The 19,554-nt window shown below is 41.7% G+C and overlaps 1 protein-coding gene across 2 annotated transcripts in view; it reads right to left on the reverse strand.

Annotated features, from left to right (window-relative positions):
* Nucleotides 1–19,554, reverse strand: part of F13A1 (coagulation factor XIII A chain) — a 176,464-nt gene that overhangs the window by 113,444 nt on the left and 43,466 nt on the right. For both annotated transcript variants that reach the window (XM_004043234.5, XM_063707306.1), the window contains one exon: nucleotides 9,204–9,455. In XM_004043234.5, the coding sequence (XP_004043282.4) occupies nucleotides 9,204–9,455 (252 nt within the window). The remainder of the gene's footprint in view (nucleotides 1–9,203; nucleotides 9,456–19,554) is intronic.

The raw sequence follows: 19,554 nt of genomic DNA on the forward strand, positions 1-19,554 counted from the left end.
AAGGTAAGGATTTATAACAAACATGTAAAAACAAATGCTGAGCCTACTGATTTTAGTATCTGTATAACCTCTTTGTGAGAAGGAAGATCATTCATCATTGCACGGGCTGATACACTCCTTCTGCTTATTTACAGGCTATTTCAAAGTCAGAGCAAGTTCCATTTCCTTGGTCATTAGGCTCAAGTCTGGCAAAGGGAGCCCAGGAATTAAACAAAACTATGGTGCTAGAACAGCTATCCTACATGGTCTCTTTCAACAGTTTAAACCAGAGTTTGGTGTTGTTTCTAATCCTTTAGAAAGAATAATGGTTTGGCCCTTCCAAAAGGCAAAATGAGTCACCATTTAGGGAAGGAAGGAATTTAGAGCAAGGGGATTAGGAATCACTTACACTTGCTTCCCGCTTTATATAAAAGCTGAGCACCACTAAAAAGAGGAAAGATTCATGCTGGGAGTGTGTAATCACTCTTAGAGGGAGTGGCTTGATCTGCAGAGCAAATGTGACTCCGGACTGGTGTCACCATGATATGTTTTTCCATCACAAAGCACATCAAAAGGGGTGGCAGATTCTAACAGGCTGTGTGTGCTGTGGCATACCAGGAGTAACTTCCTGTTGGTGGCAATTGTGAGCATATTAACGAATGGCATTTTTAGAGTCTGAGCTTTTTATTCTGGAAGGATCCAAACGCACTGCCTTCCTAAAATGGTTCCATATAGCCACTCCAGAGACGTTGCTTGCCCATCTAGTAACACTGGAATAGAATCAATCTATGAAGCACAAGCAAATGGTTTCTCAACAGTCAGTTGAGTTTGCTTCTTTCCTTTTAGCCCCTTCAGTATAAAGTAGAGTAGTTCGCCAGGACTGGTATCCTCGAAATAACAATGACTAACACCCCTTCTCTTGGAGACCCTTGAGCCTAGACCAGAATTTGCACCCTCAGGCTACTGCCATTCATCCATCAATTCACAGATATTGATAGTATATCTCCCACAGTGCTCACGACAGCACAATCATCCGTGCGTGCATAGTACAACATAGTTTACATTCCTTACAAACATGTTGCATTACAGCTCACACCAGCTTGAGAAGGTTACTGGATTTGTGCTAATTTGCCTGTTTTGCTGGTTAAGGGCTTTTTAGTGTACTGAGATATCTTCAGAAGATAGACTATTATTCATGAAGCAATTCTACAAAGAAAATGTCAGAGCTTCTTTACTTAGCACATATCCTCTAAGGGAGCCTGTGCCCTTGTTGGTATGCTTTAATTTTTTTTCCCAGAGAAAGCTTTCATTTGATCTTGTAAATATCAACCTGAATTTATTTATTTATTTATGTATTTATTTATTATGGCAGAAATTTCCACGTTGATTAGGTCATTACAGAATCTTCTCGGCTGGCCATCTACTGTTTTTTTTTCTTTTGCTACACAATGCCAGATACTGATGGCTTTTGTTTTAAAAATATAAGTGCTTACCTTGGCAGAGTCAGGATGCTCCAGGGTTAGCCTCAGTTTGTTTCTTAATTTTCTATAGGACTTTGAGAAATGCACGTAACATCACAGAACCTGCTTTCTCTCTTGAAATCTGAGTCTAATAATCGTCTCCTTGCCTCTCAGAATGGTGATTATCAGTACAGTTCAGCAAACATTTACTGAACATTGACTCAATTCCGGGCACCACGAAAGGCTGAATGAGATAAGGATTATGCCTTCCAAACACACAATCTAGGGAGATACTGACTATGAGCACACTTTGAAGCATATAAGAGACTCTACAAGGAAGGAATTGTAAACCACATGAATTGGTGGGTGAATGTGTCTCTGCATTAGACACTTCCAACCATGCTCTTTCTAGAAACACCTTGTAAAGACCTTTGCACCTCAATCCTGGGGTCACCTACATGCCATTGAAAAGAAAGTTTACTGTGAGCTCTCTGGGATCCTTTCTGATTACAGGGCCACACTAAATGATCCTCGCTTGGCATAAAAAGCATAATAAGTCTCTAATGACTCAGACACTAGGAAGAATGATGCATACTATTTTATTTAAGAGGAATATTGAGTAAATAAAGGTTAAAATTTTTCCATAAGCTTTATTAAAACTTCATAAAAATTCAATTAACCAACTATTTGATTACTATCCTATGCAAATACTGTTCTGGGTGCTAGGCAAGGTGCAAAGCTAAGCCACTGGCCAGTCTCTCCTCGTTCCCCAAATAGGTCGGAGTCCCCAGTTTTGTGTTCTTCTTGTGCACTGACTTATTTTAGTACTTTTTACAATTGTAATCAGTTTTTTATTAGGAGCTCATTTGTAAAATCCTTGCTAGAAGCTATACGAAGATTGTGTCTGCCTTTTTCACTGCCATAGTCCCAGTACCTAATTCAGTATTGACTTTGAATTTTTCTGAATGAATACATAATACTGTCGTACTGTGCACAGGTCATTGTGTTGTCATGGGCATGGGATGCGACATACTATCAATATTTGTGGATTGATGGATGAATGGCTCTAGCCTGAGGGCATAAATGCTGGTCTGGGCTCAAGAGTCTCCAAGAGAAGGAATGTGGGTCATTGTTACTCTGAGGACACCAGTCTTGGTTACTTACTCCATTCTGTATGAAAGAGGCTAAAAAGACCGTATATAAATACAAAGCAAATAGGCTAAGGATGAATTTAATAATAAAATACAAGCAGGTCATATTTATTTATTTGCTGTTAAAAGCATCCAAGATATTGGGAACATATTGATTTCTTCATATTAAATTAAATTGATTTATTTGTTTAAAGAAAAGTGAAAAAACACATTGAATAAAAAGGAAATATTAGATGCTAATTTGGTGTCAGATGCTAAGAGATAGAGAAATCCACACACACATCACCCACAGACACACTCCTCCCAGCACACCAGATATGTTTTTGACTTTTCTCAAGATGGTAAGGTCTGAGATTACATTTACAAGTTATCTGTAATGACAGGGTGCGGCGAACCTAAAGAGTATTTACTTGGGATTATTAAATCAACACAGCAAACATTTATTAAACCTCAAGTGTGCCAGAGGCTATGGATATGAGGTTGAATGAGGTGAGGGAAAAGCAGTGATGGAGAATGGAATGGGGGAACAACTTATCAAGAGGAGAAAGATCCCTTAAAGGTAACTGATGCCCAATCAAAAATACTGCTCACTGCTTCTCCAGAGTACTAGGCACAGATATCAGAAATCTAAATCTTTCAGGACCCACTATCTGGCACTAGTGCCAGACTACCAAACTGGAACATTCTATATTTAAATAGTGAAATACATTCAATAATTCAGAGTTCCTGAGTAGTTAGAAAAACATGATGAATTCATAATAACTGCCCGTCTCACTCCTGCTGCCTTTGTGGGTACGGTTCTCTCTAACACCCAGGAGAAGGGTTTCTTCCCAGAATGGACCCGAAGCCCGGTTAGCACCACTAAACTAAAAACTAAGCAAGCAATTATTCTCCCCGCATGCACCCCTGCCTTCACTGGTGTGGCATTGCTATTGATCCCCATTAATGATTTAGTGATTAAGGAGGATAAATTGCCTATGAATGCAAAGCAGGCTGAAGGGCCCTCAGGAGCACAGCTGAGCATTCTCCTATCAATAAGTGCTGTGCATGCTGCTGTAATTTTCAGCCCAGCGTCCTGTGCCACCTCGGACCACAATCTTGTTCACCTGGCTGTCTTTTGACAATTTCTGGAAACAGTTTTCCTTCTTATCTTCTGCTATCTTTTTCACTTGGGCGACAGTCTCACCCCTCTCTTTTGACCTACTTTCCAGTTACCAGGCCACAGCGCTGAATCCTTTGTTATGCATTAACACACACAAGCATAAAACTGCAGGGGACTGCTGGGCTACAGTGTATGTGCTTGTGTGTGTGTTGCGGGAAGCGGTTCATCATATCATCCCCTTTTTGGGTTATGCTTTGCGTGCTAGGCCGGGAAAACCACACAATAAGTGGGGAGATGACCTCTTTCTCTCACTTCATTTAAAAAAATGGTGTTCAGGGCCCAAAAGCATGGTTGTTGGAAGAGATCAAGCAACAAAAATAATAAAGCTCACTGGATCCCTCTGCATTAAGGAAGGAGAATTTGCTCCTGGGACAGAATGGGAGAGAAAAGTTCAGAGAATAAAGGAGAACAGTAGGAGAGAGAGAAGGGGTGGTAAGGGGGAGAGAGACTGGAATTAGGTTCAGGGTAGAGCCAGTGAAATTTTAAGAAGAGTAAATTATAATCTCCTGAGGTTTTTTGTTTGTTTGTTTTGTTTTTGTTTTTTGAGACGGAGTCTCACTCTGTGGCCCAGGCTGGAGTGCAGTGGTACGATATCGGCTCACTGCAACCTCCGCCTCCCAGGTTCAAGCAGTTCTCCTGCCTCAGCCTCCTGAGTAGCTGAGATTACAGGCACACACCACCATGCCCAGCTAATTTTTGTATTTTTAGTAGAGACGGGGTTTCACCATGTTGATCAGGCTGATCTCGAACTCCTGACCTCATGATCTGCCTGCCTTGGTCTCCCAAAGTGCTGGGATTACAGGCGTGAGCCACTGGGCCCGGCCCTGCCTCCTGAGTTTTAAAGTTGTTGCTTATTGTTTTTCTTTCTTCTTAGAGACAGGCTGGCGGGGCTGCCTCGAACTCCTGGGCCCAAGCAATCCTCCTGCCTCAGCTTCCCAAGTAGCTGGGACCACAGGCTGCTCTGGGGGCCATGCCCAGCTTTATTGTTTCGTGATTATTATGAAACCAGTGGTCCTCTAAGTGTTGACCCCGACCAGCAGCAACGGCATCTCCCAGGAACTGGTTAGAAATGCAAATTCTCAGGCCAGACCTCAGACCTACTCAACCTGAGGGTGCTGCACAGAAGTGGCTGAACAAGCCCTTCAGGTGATTCTGATGTGCTCCAAGCGTGGTGACCACAGAGTGCATCCTTCCTGCTCTCACCCTCCATCCCAAACTGCAGTTAAGGTCTGGGCATTCACAGATGTTGTGTGTGGCTGCTTTTGTTGTTGTTGCCAACATTGAAATTGAAGGTGAAGGTCAAGTTTCCTCACTTGCAGCAGCACAAGTGTGAGTAGGACTCCTAGAGGCAGAGGCAGCCATGAAGTCAGAAATCCCTAAAGAATTTGCAGAGATGTTTGGGCCTCCACAGGCCAAGTAATGAAGAAGATTGTGCTAGTTTGCCCTGTGTTCTGGAAGCAGGGAGCACCCTCCCGGCATGTGCCTGTAATAAGTTCACCTTCTACCCTCCAGATGACTAGCTCACATCTTCCCAATATCAAGCGTTTCATGCCCTTCCTTGCTGCTGCTTCTCAACACATGACTTTGCTTTACACTTCACTGACAAAAAAAAAAAAAAAAAAAAAAAGGAGTCGCAAAATGGCAATCACCTCATTCTTCTTCCATTAAACTGGAAAATCTGCACCCCTCTTCTTCTACTCTACTCCTGTCTCTGGAGAGAGTAGATAGCCCCACCCATCACAGGCCCTTCTTCACCTGTTCCCTGGATTCCAACCACTCAAGGATTTCACTCCTGAAACTTCTCAACCTTAGCTCCAAGAATCACCTGCAGAACTTTAAAAAACCCCAAAGCCCAGGCTGCAGTCCAGAGCAATTACATCAGAATGCCTGCATGGGGGACTGAAGCATCCATAGTTTCAAAGCTTCCCAGATGATTGCAACGTGCAGCCAAGGCTGTGAACCACCGTCCTCTCTCTGGACTGCAAACTCTCTTTCCTGGTTCCTCTCCGTCACCATAAAATAACACCCACTCTCTCTTGTCTTTAAAAAATTCTCCTTTGACCTTCGCTTCAACATCTAGGTGCTACAGAAAGTCTTGAGAAAGGTGCCATCTCCCACCGTCTCTACTTTCTCGCCTCCTGTTTACAACACAGCCCATGACCATCTCCCTGGCTTCTGTCTCTATCACTTTAGTGAAACCGTCTTTTTCAAGATCATCGAAGACATTTCCACACTATATGGCCACTTTCCTCCCCTATCCTATTCAACTAATCATAGCATTAAACAGAGTTGACTGCTGTCTTGAATCTATCAGTGTGTCTGGCTCTGGGCTCTTTTGATCTCCTTGCGCTCCACTGACTGCTCCTGCTCAGCCTCCTTTGTTGACTTCTCCTTTGTCTCAACTCTTAATTGTTAATGACCCTGAATCACTTGTGTCCGTTATTGCTCCTAACCGTGCCCATGTTTACATGTCTAGCTCAGCCTTCTCCTTTGAGTTCTAGATTCACTTTATTCAAGTGCTTACTTGACGTTTTCATTTGGATGTCTCATAGACATCACCAAATTAACATTTCTGAATGTAACTCTTAGCTTCACCCCTAGTGCTTCCCCTCCACTTCCCACAGTTTTCCCAGCTCTGAAAATGGCACCGCCATCAACCCAATTGGTCTAACAAGAAATCTAGAGTTATTCTTGAGTCCTCCCATTTCTTTACGTCTCATCTTCAATCCCTGTGCAATTTTTGTTCTAAATACAAAACAGATCTCCAATCTAACCCCTTCTCGTCTCCACTGGTACCACCATGTTTAGTTTATCATCATCTTTGTCCTAGACCACAGCTTCCAAATTGGTCTCTGGTTTTTGTCCCACCTTCCTCCAATCCTTTCCATGCACTGAAAACCTAGGGGAGGTCCCTGTACAGCCTCTAGGACAAGAACGCCTCCAGACCTAAGTGACTCTTTCAGAACAGAGGTATCTGGAAGCTGCTCATCATGGATACAACTGAAGATCAAGGCAGCAATTAGAAGGTTATTAGATTGTCCACCTCCTGAGTAGTTATCCTGAAAGTTAATATGTCAAACAACATAACTACTAACCCTTTTCCCGTCAAGAAGAGTGGTTACATAAGTTGAAATGAATGCAGACACATATCCCATTTACACACATGATATAATCCAGAAAAGTTGCAAACAAACCAAAGTCTGGGTAAATTATAGCATTCCTGAAATTTTCTAGAGTTCTGAACAGTTATATGTAGCCTATGATTTTCTTTTTGTAATAAAAAGAAAGTCAATAACAAACTCTTGATTGATAAGTATGAATTTTTAAATACAATTTTCTTAGAATAGGTTGCTTCCTACATACTCTTCCATCTCATTCTCTTTTGCTGACTCCTTCTCTACTGGACTCCTAAATGATGGTGTTCCTGAAGGCTAGATACTATATCCGATTTCCTTCTTTATCTGTATTTTCTCCCTAGGTACAGATAACTCCCAAATATATATCTCTGATTTTCTTCTCCAGATTCACATACCTATTTGTCATTTCTGCTGTCTATCTATGGTTATCTCCAACTTAACATATTCAAAATCTTAATTTATATATCTGTAACTCTGATCCTTTCAGTATTTTTCACCTCTGTAAATATCACCCCATCAACCAGTTGCAAAATGCCTCACATCTGGTTTTAAGATTACTATCAAGAGTTCATTTTTTGAACTGCACATGGCCCAGTTAACATTTCCTGTTACCATTTACCTTGAATATCTGTCTCATAGATAGGAGTGCTGGGTACAATATGATGAGGATGGATGTATAGGGAGTGTAGGAATAGCTTGGCGCCTTTTGCCAACACTAGTGGAACAGGTAATTCCCAAGCCATGCTGGGCATGGTGGTTCATGACTGTAATCCCAACACTTTGGGAGGCTCAGGCAGGAGCACTGCTTGAGCCCAAGAGTTCGAGACCAGCCTGGACAACATAGTGACACCACGTCTCTACAAAAAGTAAATAAATATAAATATAAAACAAAGAAAAGATCAGTAGGACCAAGGTGTATGTTCTAGATGAGTAGCAAATATTGTTGTGCACTTATCTATATCTAGGACAGATTAACCCTGATTCAAATGTGACTTTCACATACAAGGATCATTCAAAATCAGCAATAATATGGGCTCATTTTGGATGATGTTAGAGAGCAGTGCATATGGGGTAGGGTGCCATGGGAAGTCTCCTGCCCCATGTGAGCTTTCATATCTTTCACTGCCTTATTTCCTAGGACCTAGAAGTGGTCTCTCCCACATCGATGCTGCTGCAACATCTGCATCTGCCTCTGGAACTTAAAACAGCTTCGTACAAAGTATGGGAGCAGGGGAGAGGTACGAAAGGGCAGAGATGAAGATGAGGAGAAAATGCTACGTGTGACTGAGGCACAAAACAGAATTGATAGAGAAATCATTGAACTTGACTGAGTTTTATTTGAATATAACTAGATTAAGCTTCTGCCGCAGACAGAAAGGAAGACCGAAAATAGCACTAGAGATCAAGTTATATTATATTAAAGTACAGCTACATCTTTGCACATCCAGAGTTATGGTTTGCAAAATTTGCACCCACTATGCACATAAACAACTTTGTGGAATCCTTTAGATATACAGACTTTCTGTTCTTAAAGTAGGGGGATAGAGAGGTTAGTTCTACTATGAACAGCGTCGACTTTATTTTATTTTTCTGAAGTCAGAGTTATAGACTCGAATAGTTTTGATAATCAAGCTTAATAAGCCCAATTTGTTTACAGAGTAATAGTGTACAGAGGTTATACTGTCAACATATATTAGGTTGGTGCAAAAGTAATTGTGATTTTTGCAATTACTTTTAATTACAAAACTGCAATTAAATAGCTCCACAAATAACTAACTGCAACTTTAGACAATCTCCAATTAATCCCGAAATAAATGTATAGCAGCATTGACTTCACATATAGAGGTTTTATCCTCATATACATGGAGGATGAATTTTCTATCTTTCTCTTTCAATCATTAAAAATGGTATATGTAGGAGAGGCATATGTATTTAGAATAATCTTACTACCCCTTCAAAAAGAGATGTATTGGAAATACATGAGCTTGTTTTTTTTTCTTTTTTCAAAGATGGAGTCTTGCTCTGTTGCCCAGGCTGGAGTACAGTGGCACAGTCATTGCTCACTGTAACCTCCAACTCCCGAACTCAAGCAATTCTCCCACTTCAGCCTCCCAAGTAGCTGGGAGTACAGGTGTGCACCACCACGCCCATCTAATTTTTAATTTTTATTTTTTAGAGACTAGGTCTCAAACTCCTGGCCTCAAGTGATCCTCCCATCTTGGCCTCCCAAAGAGCTGGGAGTATAGGCATGTGCCATGGCACCCTGCCAAATAGGTGAATTTTTAAATGAGAAAACTAAATGTCTGCCTCTTACCTTCACACCAAGGATTGAAGAGAATGTATGTGTCTGTTTCTGGGTTTCGACTGGTTCGAAGTACGCCATAGGGAGTCCAGACGGCAACATACATGCGGAATTTCCCCACAATACATTTGGGGGAAGACTGGATGGACAGCCGCACAGACCTGTCCTCTCTCATGACAATCTTGGCCCCCCACTTTCCACTTTGTAACTCTGAGACTATAGGCACTGGGATGTAGGTTCCCTTGTTCTCCTGTGGGTAGCGACCTATGAGAAGAGAGAAGAAATACTCTATTAAGTTGATTTCACAAGCCATTTTTGTTCTCACTCTGTTATCTTATAGCTGAAGGGACAGGAGTAATCCATTAGAATTATTCTTGACTTGAAGAAACATACAAATCAGGCAAGTCTGCAAATTACTTTGATTGTAAGCAGGAGAACCTTCAAGAGCAAAACTTATTCACTTCATTTGTTTTCTATAAAGCATGTAGAGGATTCCACATTAAGACAAGCAAACAGTGCTCCGTTTTAACCTCCCTAATTACTAATTTCAAAGATCTTTAAAAGAGTCTTTGGTAGGCATATTGTCAGAGAGAGAACATTCTAAGGAGGTGGTTACATAAGTTACTGCTGTGCAATTCTGTGAGGATGCTTAATCTTAATGAAAATAATAATTTACACAGTGCAAACCACTGAGAAAGATTAGAACTTCAACACTTTGCTATTAGGGATATAGGTTATACCACTCAGGATGAATATCACATATACTTGTAAATCCAGCACAGATTTAAACATTGTTTTCTGCCTAGGTGCCATGGCATCTAAGTAATGCTCTTGAAGACTCATGGGACTCAGCCTCTCAGGAGCCCCTCCATAAACCCACCTGCATAAGCATGTTTGTTCCAGAGGCACCCATCTCCTGTTTCTGCTCCCTCTTCGTGCATACTCAGTCTTGGGATGAGCTTGCCCTTTTTCCCAGAGGCTTTGTTTTTCTCTGGAACCCCTTTCACTGTTGATGTGTAGACATCAAAGGCAATCTTGCCAGGTAAATGGGACCCATAATTCATTTATTACAGTGGTTCCCAGCAGCTGTTGTCACTAAATACTGATTTAGATTCAGAATACGTCGTATTTAAAAAGACGCAAGTTTAGTAAAAATAAACTTAGAGATAAAAATCTACGTGTTAATGATAGATTTTTTTTAAAAAATAAGGGATGAAAGGAATTTTAAAGCTAATTATGTAAGGATGCACTTTGGGGAATAGCAAAGAACTAGAGAAGTACATCTGAAAGCACTCTTTGTACCTGCTATGTGCTCAACCTCAGCTTCACCTTTGTGCTAACTTCCACTTTTGTTTTAAAAGCTTCACCTTTGTACTAACTTCTACTTTTGTTGGGAACATGGAAAGAATGAAGACAATCACTAGTTTCCACTGTTACACTTTAAATTAAGACTTCAAAGACTCATATTAAATTTCACCTATCAAATCCAAGTTATACAAAAATAGTAAAGCAAAAGGAAAGCTATGCTTTTTCATGCTGACTTTGAACCCAGTCATAACCTAATTTAAAGACTACTTCTGACATTTTTCATTCATATATTGATATTGCCTACTATGTGCTAGACATTATCCTAAGTGCTAAGGATACAACAGTGAAGAAAACAGACAATAACTTCTGTGCTCATAGAGCTGATATTCCACAGAAAAGGCCAAAGCATGTGGCTTACCATGTTCATATTAACCCTTTATTCCCTACAACAAAAGATGAGAAGGAAACCATTATCATCATCCTAATTTGACAAATCAGGAAACTAAGACAGAGTCATTAAGCAACTTACCTAGGGTGATACAACTAGCAAATAGTGGAGTTCAGATTTGAACCCAGACCATCTGGCTTGAGAGTCAGAGTGTTCTAAGCTCTATGGCAGCTGTGTGAGTTGAAAATGTTTTGGAGTTGATGAGAACCATGTCAAATTCTGACTCCACTATTAACTACTGGTGCAACTTCAGGCAAATCACTTACTTGTCTTAGCTTCCATTTTCTTGATTCTTTGCAGTTTAGTTTGGGAAATAAAAAGACAATAGATTTTATAATATAATGAAAGCTTTATGCTTAGCACACAGTAGGGGCTGGCTGAGGGGGCACTGATTTTTTTTTTTTTTGAGAAGGACTTTCACTCTTGCCACCCAGGCTGGAGTGCAGTGGCATAGTCTCAGCTCACTGCAACCTCTGCCTCCTGGGTTCAAGCAATTTTCCTGCCTCAGCCTCCCAAGTAGCTGGGATTACAGGCACCCACCACCATGCCTGGCTAACTTTTTGTATTTTTAGTAGAGACGAGGTTTTGCCATGTAGGGCAGGCTGGTCTCAAACTCCTGACCTCAGGTGTTGCCCCCCGCCTCAGCCTCCCAAAGTACTGGGATTACAGGTGTGAGCCACCATGCCTGGCAAATTGTTTTTTTTTTTTTAAGTATAACTTCTACTAGCAAGTAAAGGCAGAAGGAAGAAGGGGTGATTTCTTTTTTCCTCTCTGGTTCTGAATCTGAAGAAAGGTGAATGTCCCAAGGAAAGTATGTTACTTGTGTTGATTGACATATTGTGGCTAAGGGGAAAGCAATTCAGCTGGCTCTAACACTTCTGTGTGATCTCGGGCAAAGCACTCATCCCCTGTCAACTAAAACTTTGCTTCTTCTACAAAATGGAGATCATGGTGGTCATAGTTTGTGATGGGGAGGGCAGCTTAATAATTGGCAGTCATCATTACTTCCCTGTTGTCCTGGGCTTTCTGATTCCTCTAAGTGATCCTTCTCTGCTCCATCTGTGGGAAATTAGGATGGGTTTACCAATTGCCAACAAACCTATCAAAGCCCAAATCTATTTCAAAGGCCAGTTCATCCTAAATTAAAAAACCTTGAGCTGACTGATTTTTCCATCAGGAGAACTTATAGAAGTAAAAAAAAAAAAAAAAAAAAAAAAAAAAAAAAAAAAGTGTTGCCATGTATTAGTAACCAAAAGCCTTAAGAATTCCAGAATCACCATGGAGTCACCTGAAACCTCCCATTCAATCATAATTTCTGATTTTCTGAGTCGTTAATGATCAATGTAATCTCCATTCATCCTTTAGAGCAATGGTTAGAAAACTATAGTCTGTGGGCCAAATGTAGCTTACCTACTGTTTTTTTTTTTTGTTTATTTTGTTTTGTTTTGAGATGGAGTCTTGCACTGTTGCCCAGGCTGGAGTGCAGTGGTGCAATCTTGGCTCACTGCAAGCTCTGCCTCCTGGGTTCATGCCATTCTCCTGCCTTAGCCTCCCTAGTAGCTGGGATTACAGGCGCCCACCACCACGCCCGGCTAATGTTTGTATTTTTAGTAGAGACGGGGTTTCACCTTGTTAGCCAGGATGGTCTTGATCTCCTGACCTCGTGATCTGCCCGCCTAGGCCTCCCAAAGTGCTGCGATTACAGGCATGAGCCACTGCACCCGGCCTACCTACTGTTTATATAAAGTTTAATTGGAACACAGTTATGTTGATTTGCTTGTGTATTATTGTGCTACAATACAACTCTACTCTTGTAAGAGCAGAGTTGAGTAGTTGTGACAGAGTCCCTATGGTCTGCAACGCCTAACACAGTAGCTGCCCCTTACAGTAAACAATTGCCAACATCTGCCTTAGAGGATTTCACATTTTATTTATTTAAGGAGTGATTTATTACAGACTCTTGGAGTCTAACACTTGAGCCTAAGAAGAAAATACCATCACCTAGCTTCTCCTTCCAAGGAGAAATATGTTTCTAAAACTATTCGCAAACATCTATACTACTAGTAGGTCAACCTTTAGTTTCCTTAAAGTCTCCTAAATTCCCCACAGTCTCAGGGGGTGTTGAAAACATAGGAAGTTTGTAGCTTTTTATTGATTTTACGATTCATGGCTAAAATATTCAATTTTAAGATTGCAAAAGTTGTTTAGAGTTGCCAAGGCAGTTCACGTAGTGATGCAAATAAAGTGACAGGAAATAAGTTTTATTTCTTGGGGTCCTTACAAAACCTCTGTGAGGAAATTTTTACAGATGGGAAACTGAGGCTTGGTGAGGGCGTCATGTGTGCACATCACATAGCTAGGCAGAAATGGAGACAGAACTGGGGACAGGGAAGCCTGTTCTCTTTGCTCCATGTCATGCTTCCTCTGTGGAGGAAGGTGGAGAATGGCAAAAGGGATCTAGGGAGATGAAAGTAGACAAGAGAAGAATAAAACTGGAAAGTCCAAAGGAATATGAGGAAAAGGGACATTGAGAAAATATGCTGCCATGGATAAGAGTTGTGTGAGCCAGAAATGTGGATCAAAGGAGGTAACAACTGAGTGAGTGAAGAGAAGGAAGACCAGGTGGAGAGAACCTGCACGAGGGTCTCTCTGGGCCAACTCATTTTTTTGTGATTTGCATTGGGAAGGCTTCCAAAGTAATGTCAGACACCAAAGGGTGAAGGCTGAGCAATCCTGCTGATATGCTGATGCCACGTGGCCCGGGAACAGGGTATGGAAGCTCATCAGGGACAGGGAGTGGTGAGATTAATTCCAAAGGAAGGAAAAAGAATCCTGATTGGCAGGCTTTTCATATTCCTGTAGGGGAAAGCTGGTTAGGAATGTGGAACCTGATGTGCCAATAGAACCTCAGGGACTGCTCTATTACACCCATGTTTAATTCTGAATGTAATGATTTCAGTGACAGCACTGGGGAAGTACTCTCCATGATTGAATTGTGAGTGAGGAAGTTGTGACAGAGTAGTATTTCATTTCACTAAATAGCCCTTCTCAGCCCCAGGAGTCGGCATGGTTACGAGACCACAATCCAGCTACCCTTGGAAAACCCATCCATCAACATCCATGACTGCCCATCAGCTATCCTTGGCCCAATCTGGATGGAAAACATGGCTCCATACAGGGAACCTCCATGCATGTGTTTGCCTAGAGTATATAATGCCTGGATAGATGTGTTTTTCTCCCCCAAATCATGCAACTTTGTGTTAAAAACATTAGGGCAAGAAAAATAGACTTGGGAAAGACAGCATCCAAGAAAGGAATCCCGTTTTGTTTTTAATAATTGCAGCCTTTGAAATTGGACTACTAAACATGAGGAAATATTATAATTACCAATTGCATTTTTTCACACTTATCAAAAACTAGTGCCATCTTCCCAAGTGATCTAGAAATTAACATATGCTCTTAGTTTCAGTGCTTGCTTCCATTTGTGAATTATTATTGAGGCCACAAAACTAATGTTTTTAAGGCAAAAGCCGCTTGGAACATATGCCTATATTCGAACGTCTCATTGTCCCTTTACTGAGGGCCTCACTCTCCTTACATGGACCTACCTTAATCCCCCCAGCTGGGATGTAGGAGGAAGAAGATGAAAATCTTTAATTCCATTTGTGATGTTACTCTTTTCCAACCTTAGCTACCTAGGCTTGATTGAACTTTGTGCACAGTTTCTTGATATTAGTATTCTTCACAAGACAGGAAAGGGAAATCTAGCCACAGCTCAAATTCAGTGCTATGTGACCCTGGGGAAAATGTCCTCTCAACCTTTCAATGCATTCCACAGACCAGACAGCCCACTGCACGCAAAGCCCTGCATTGGTAGTGCCCACTAGAAGAATTCATTGCCTTTTAAAAAATTAATCTTTTGGGTTAGTTGATGGCTTTGAAATATTTTTACATTAAAAATACAATGTCCTAGGTGGTGATTAGGTTCCCAGGTAGTCTAGAAAGGACATCAAATAGCACATGGTATGGTCAGTATGGTTGAATATTGTTCCTAATAGAACTGTTCTGACTCCACCTCTCTCATGCCTAGGACCTGGAAGAACATACTTGCCATCAAGGAGGGTTGGTATCAGTGACTGAGTAGACACATCTATCAATCACTGCTCCCTCTTGTGCTCCAAAATAAAGAAGCTGATAACTCAGGACACTCCCACTTCTCTCCTCTTTTGGGCATGTCATCTGTAAGTCCAGTGGCTGCAGTCTATGCCCCTCATATGCTATACTTAGTAATAAGAAGACTTCCGGCCATATTGTTAGGGAAATGAACGTAGGAGAGCCAGGGTCACAACCTTTTTAAATCAACTGCATCTGAAAACTAGCAAGGCACTTTCCTTGCCAGTCAAAACCCATGGTCCTAAGATGTTGACAGCTAAGGAAACAACTTAGTAATGCCTGCAAGGACAAACTCCTACAACAACAGAAAGTCCAGATGTCCCAATACCCATAATGATATATACTTTCAAGAGAATTACAGTTATGCTTTGATATACTCACACACTAAAATGTCAAGGATAGTTTTCTTTAAATCAATAGAATGATAAATTTTGTCATGCTGTCAGCCTACCCACACAAAAGCACAGCTTTGTTTAGTCTTTACATAGACAAGACTCCTATGTAAGAAAAGCTTAAAACAATGACAGCGCATTCCTCCACTTGCTTTCTGAGGATACCCTACTTTGTAATGGAGCAGCTTTTAATAAACTATCTCTTCTCACTGCTCTCTGTGACTCACCTTGAATTCCTTCCTGCATGAGATCCAAGAACACTCTCTTGGGGTCTGCATCGAGACCCCTTTTCCTATAACAATTATTTGCCAGAAAAGCCCAAACAAACCTTTTTCTCCTTATTCACTTAGATATCTATTCCGCTTGTTAAACTGAACTGAAGACATTTTCTAATATGTCTGTATAGCTCCCATAGAATGTCACAGTGTTTTGTACCCAGTCGGTACCTAATAAATGTCAATGAGGCTGAATTGAGCTCTCTGCAAATGGCAAGCCCCACTAAGATCATCATAGAGATGTATGTTAGAAGCTCTGGAATGAGATGCCCACAGCAATCTGGGTGTTCAATCCAAGCACCCCTCACAAGAAAGAAACGTTTTTATTTCTAAGCTTCTTCCTCAGAGGGTGTTTTCCATTCTTATATAAACACATTTTAAGCTGAGCTCTGATTCCATCTACCTGCAGACTTCCCTTAAGAGTTCATTCTTATAAGAGGACTGTCTCTAAGGAACACAGGAATCTATCATGTCTTCAGCTGAGAAGGTAAATTTCATGATGTTAATTCATTTTTCCATTTGATTCATTTGTTTTTCCCAAGGCGCACCTTTCATGTTCAAAATAATCAATCTATTTCCAAATGGGCCCTTGAAGTATGAAGGTAACAGCATGATGTATGTGGCAGTGCTGGAAGTGTGAATACAGTTGCTTTGGAAAAGGAAGCAAAACTTGTGCTAACAGTCTTAGGATGGAAAGGGAGTGTGCTGAGACCAAGGGGGAATAAGTCACCGAATAACTCTTAGAAATACCAGGTTACCAACTACAAAAACAAAATGCCACCACCAAAAAAGAAACAATCAAAAAGGCACAGAAATCATGGATGATAGCAACTAAGAGGAGAGAAACACAAGTATTCAAAAGCAAATCATCTCTTTGAGGACTGTAGAAATCTGCCCTTTCCATTGCTAAGTTGCTGTTGGCAGATTACATACATATTTCCAGATGTTTCCTAAAGAAAAGAGACCTTCCTGGCCATGTTTATTCTAGCTCAGGCAAACTTAGGAAGGGTTGGGGGGAAGCTTTGTGAAGACAGAGATGGAGTTTTGTTTAACTTTGTATACCCAGCAGCTTGCATGATGTTTGGAACGTAGTAGGTGCTCAATAAATATTTGGCAAATGGAAGCTAGGTACTTGTTAAGGTGTCTTTTCTACCTTGATTTTATTTCACTTTTCTTTCAGTGCTTCCTACATCACTTAAAACCTCTTTTGGAGTAAATGTAAGGTGTAATTTTGTGAGATATACATGAAACCAGCATCGTGCTAGGTTTTTTGAGTGAATCAGAAAGAAATCATAAGGCTGTCACCTGATGCTGACTACCTGGTCCCTGGCTTTAAGAAGTGCACCACTTAGATGGCTAACCAAGGCGGGAATGTGAACGTGAGGACACCCTGTCTCAGGATGATGCCAGTGGCATTCACAGGAAGTAAGAACATAACATGAACTTCAGAGAAAATACGAACAGCATTGAGATAGGAGAATTTCTCCCTAAGAATGGCTTATTTCTGAGAAAGAGGACTGTGAATCCCCTTCAACGAAATGTGCATGCGTTTTAAACATTCCTACAGCATGCCAGCCTCTTCCTGGGACTACTGGTCACGAGGAACACAGTGTGGAAACCCAGAGGAGGAAGTGGCTAACAGTGTCTGTGGAAGTTGAAGAAGATTCCTCAGAGAATGTGGTTTTGGGATACAATCTTAAAGGTGGAAAAGGTAGAGAAGAGTCTTCCCAGCTGGGGGAGTAACCAACTGAGGGAATAAGGAAAGGATGGTGCATAAAGGGAATGGCAGGAAACTCAGGATACCTGTGGCAGAAGAAGCATTTGACCCAGGGAGGGTAAAAAGCAAAGGGACCTCCAACGCTGTGCAAAGGTATGTAGAGTGTGTCCTAGGGAGGGGATGGAGATGGGGCAGGAGCCATTGAAAAGCTTAAGTGATCTGGTGAGATTACATTTTAGAAAGATCAGTCTGTCTGCAAGATGGAAAATGGTTTGAGAGGGACAAGAGTGGAGCAAGGAAACCAGTCAGAGGGTGCTGAAGTGCTCAAGGGAGGCATGATGGTGTCTTTGACTGACCCTCAGGGGAAGGTAAGTGGAGGGGTGCCAGCGGAAGCAGGAAGTAGACGCAACAGGTATTTGATGTTGGCATTAAGTAGGGGGGCAGAGCCACAGGCGACCCCAGGTTTTGTTCATTCTTCAAAGAGTTTTTCAGTGCCTACAAGGTGCCAGGCACCATTTTTTTAATTTTTTTGTTTGTTTTTGTTTCGTTTTGTTTGGAGACGGAGTCTTGCTCTGTTGCCCAGGCTGGAGTGCAGGGGTGCCATCTCAGCTCATTGTAACCTCCACCTTCCAGGTTCAAGCGATTCTCCTGCCTCAGCCTCCCAAGTAGCTGGGACTACTGGTGTGGGCCACCACACCCACTAATTTTTGTACTTTTAGTAGATAGGGAATTTTGCCATGTTAGCCAGGCTGGTCTTGAACTCCTGACCTCAAGAGATCCACCCGCCTTGGCCTCCCAGTGTGCTGGGATTACAGGCTTGAGCCACTGTGCCTGGCCCTAGGCACTGTTTTAAGTGAGATACAGCCATGAACCAAACAGTCATTCCCTCTAACCCAAAGATTCCAGACTAAGCTTCAAGCATGGGAGAACATGCTGCTTTATGAGGAGTTTGCTCCAAAAGTTAGGACCTGGTGTTGTTAACTGCGATACAAATTTACTCCAGGAAGCTAGTTTTCTAGAAATTCCCTAACCCACATGTGTGTTGCCTCATTTAAGAGAAGACAGGATATTTTTAGTCTTTAAGAAAAAATAACCAGCAGAAAATGTTCTACAATGTAGACAAAGTTGGTTACAGAGCATAACATTACACTGCAGATTTGTTCACGTTGCCCATTCAATTCCGAAGGACCAGGAGGAACAGGAGTCAGAGAGTCTGGACTTGTGTTTCCTGTTGTCCATTCGGGAATAACAACCACTTATAGTCTGTCTCAGCAACTCCACCTATTGACAGACTGGCTGTTCTCAGACCTATTGCCTGCACCCCTAGAATCTTCTGTCAGGTTCCACAGGAAGCCATGTTCCCACGCTCCTCTGCTCTCTGACTTCCAGGTAGGTTCGGCCAAAGAGAGGATTGGAAGCAGGAGGAGGGGAGATGTCAGGGTGTGTCTCCTGTGCTCTCTCTGTCTTGAGGTGAGAGTCTGAGTCTCCTCCATGGCTCCAGCACCTGCTGATGCCTTCTGGGTTCTGATGGGACCTCCTCCTCCGTGTGCCTCCAGCTCCTGGTGTGGTGGCAGTTTTCTACTGTTCCTAATTCCTGGGTTGCCTCACCATGTCGCTTGTTTGGCTTCTTAGTCATTCACTCGCTTGTGTACCCAATTGCCTCCAGTAAGCTCCCACTGCTTACAAATCTAGAGCAGTTTCTATTTGCTCTATCACCTTTAAGGGTTATGTCCATTTTATATATAGGAAAACTGAGGCTCAGGTAACTTAAGTAACTAGCTCTAGGCTACATAGCTATCAGGATGCAGAACAATCATTTGAACCCAGGTTGGCTTGGTCCAGAGCTGTGACTGGGGAGGCTAATGAACCCTCTCAGTGCATTTTCCATCTGTAAAATTGGCATTCCAGAAGATGAGGATTAAACAATAGTGTGTGTGAAGGGCATTTCATAAACTGAACAAATTATTATTCTCCGTATTACATGGTGTCTGATGGCTATAACAGCAAAGAAATCTTACTAAACTTATTTTATTTTTATTTCTGAGCATAA

Source organism: Gorilla gorilla, chromosome 5 (genome assembly GCF_029281585.2).
Source record: "Gorilla gorilla gorilla isolate KB3781 chromosome 5, NHGRI_mGorGor1-v2.1_pri, whole genome shotgun sequence".
Classification (NCBI taxonomy): Eukaryota; Metazoa; Chordata; class Mammalia; order Primates; family Hominidae; genus Gorilla; species Gorilla gorilla.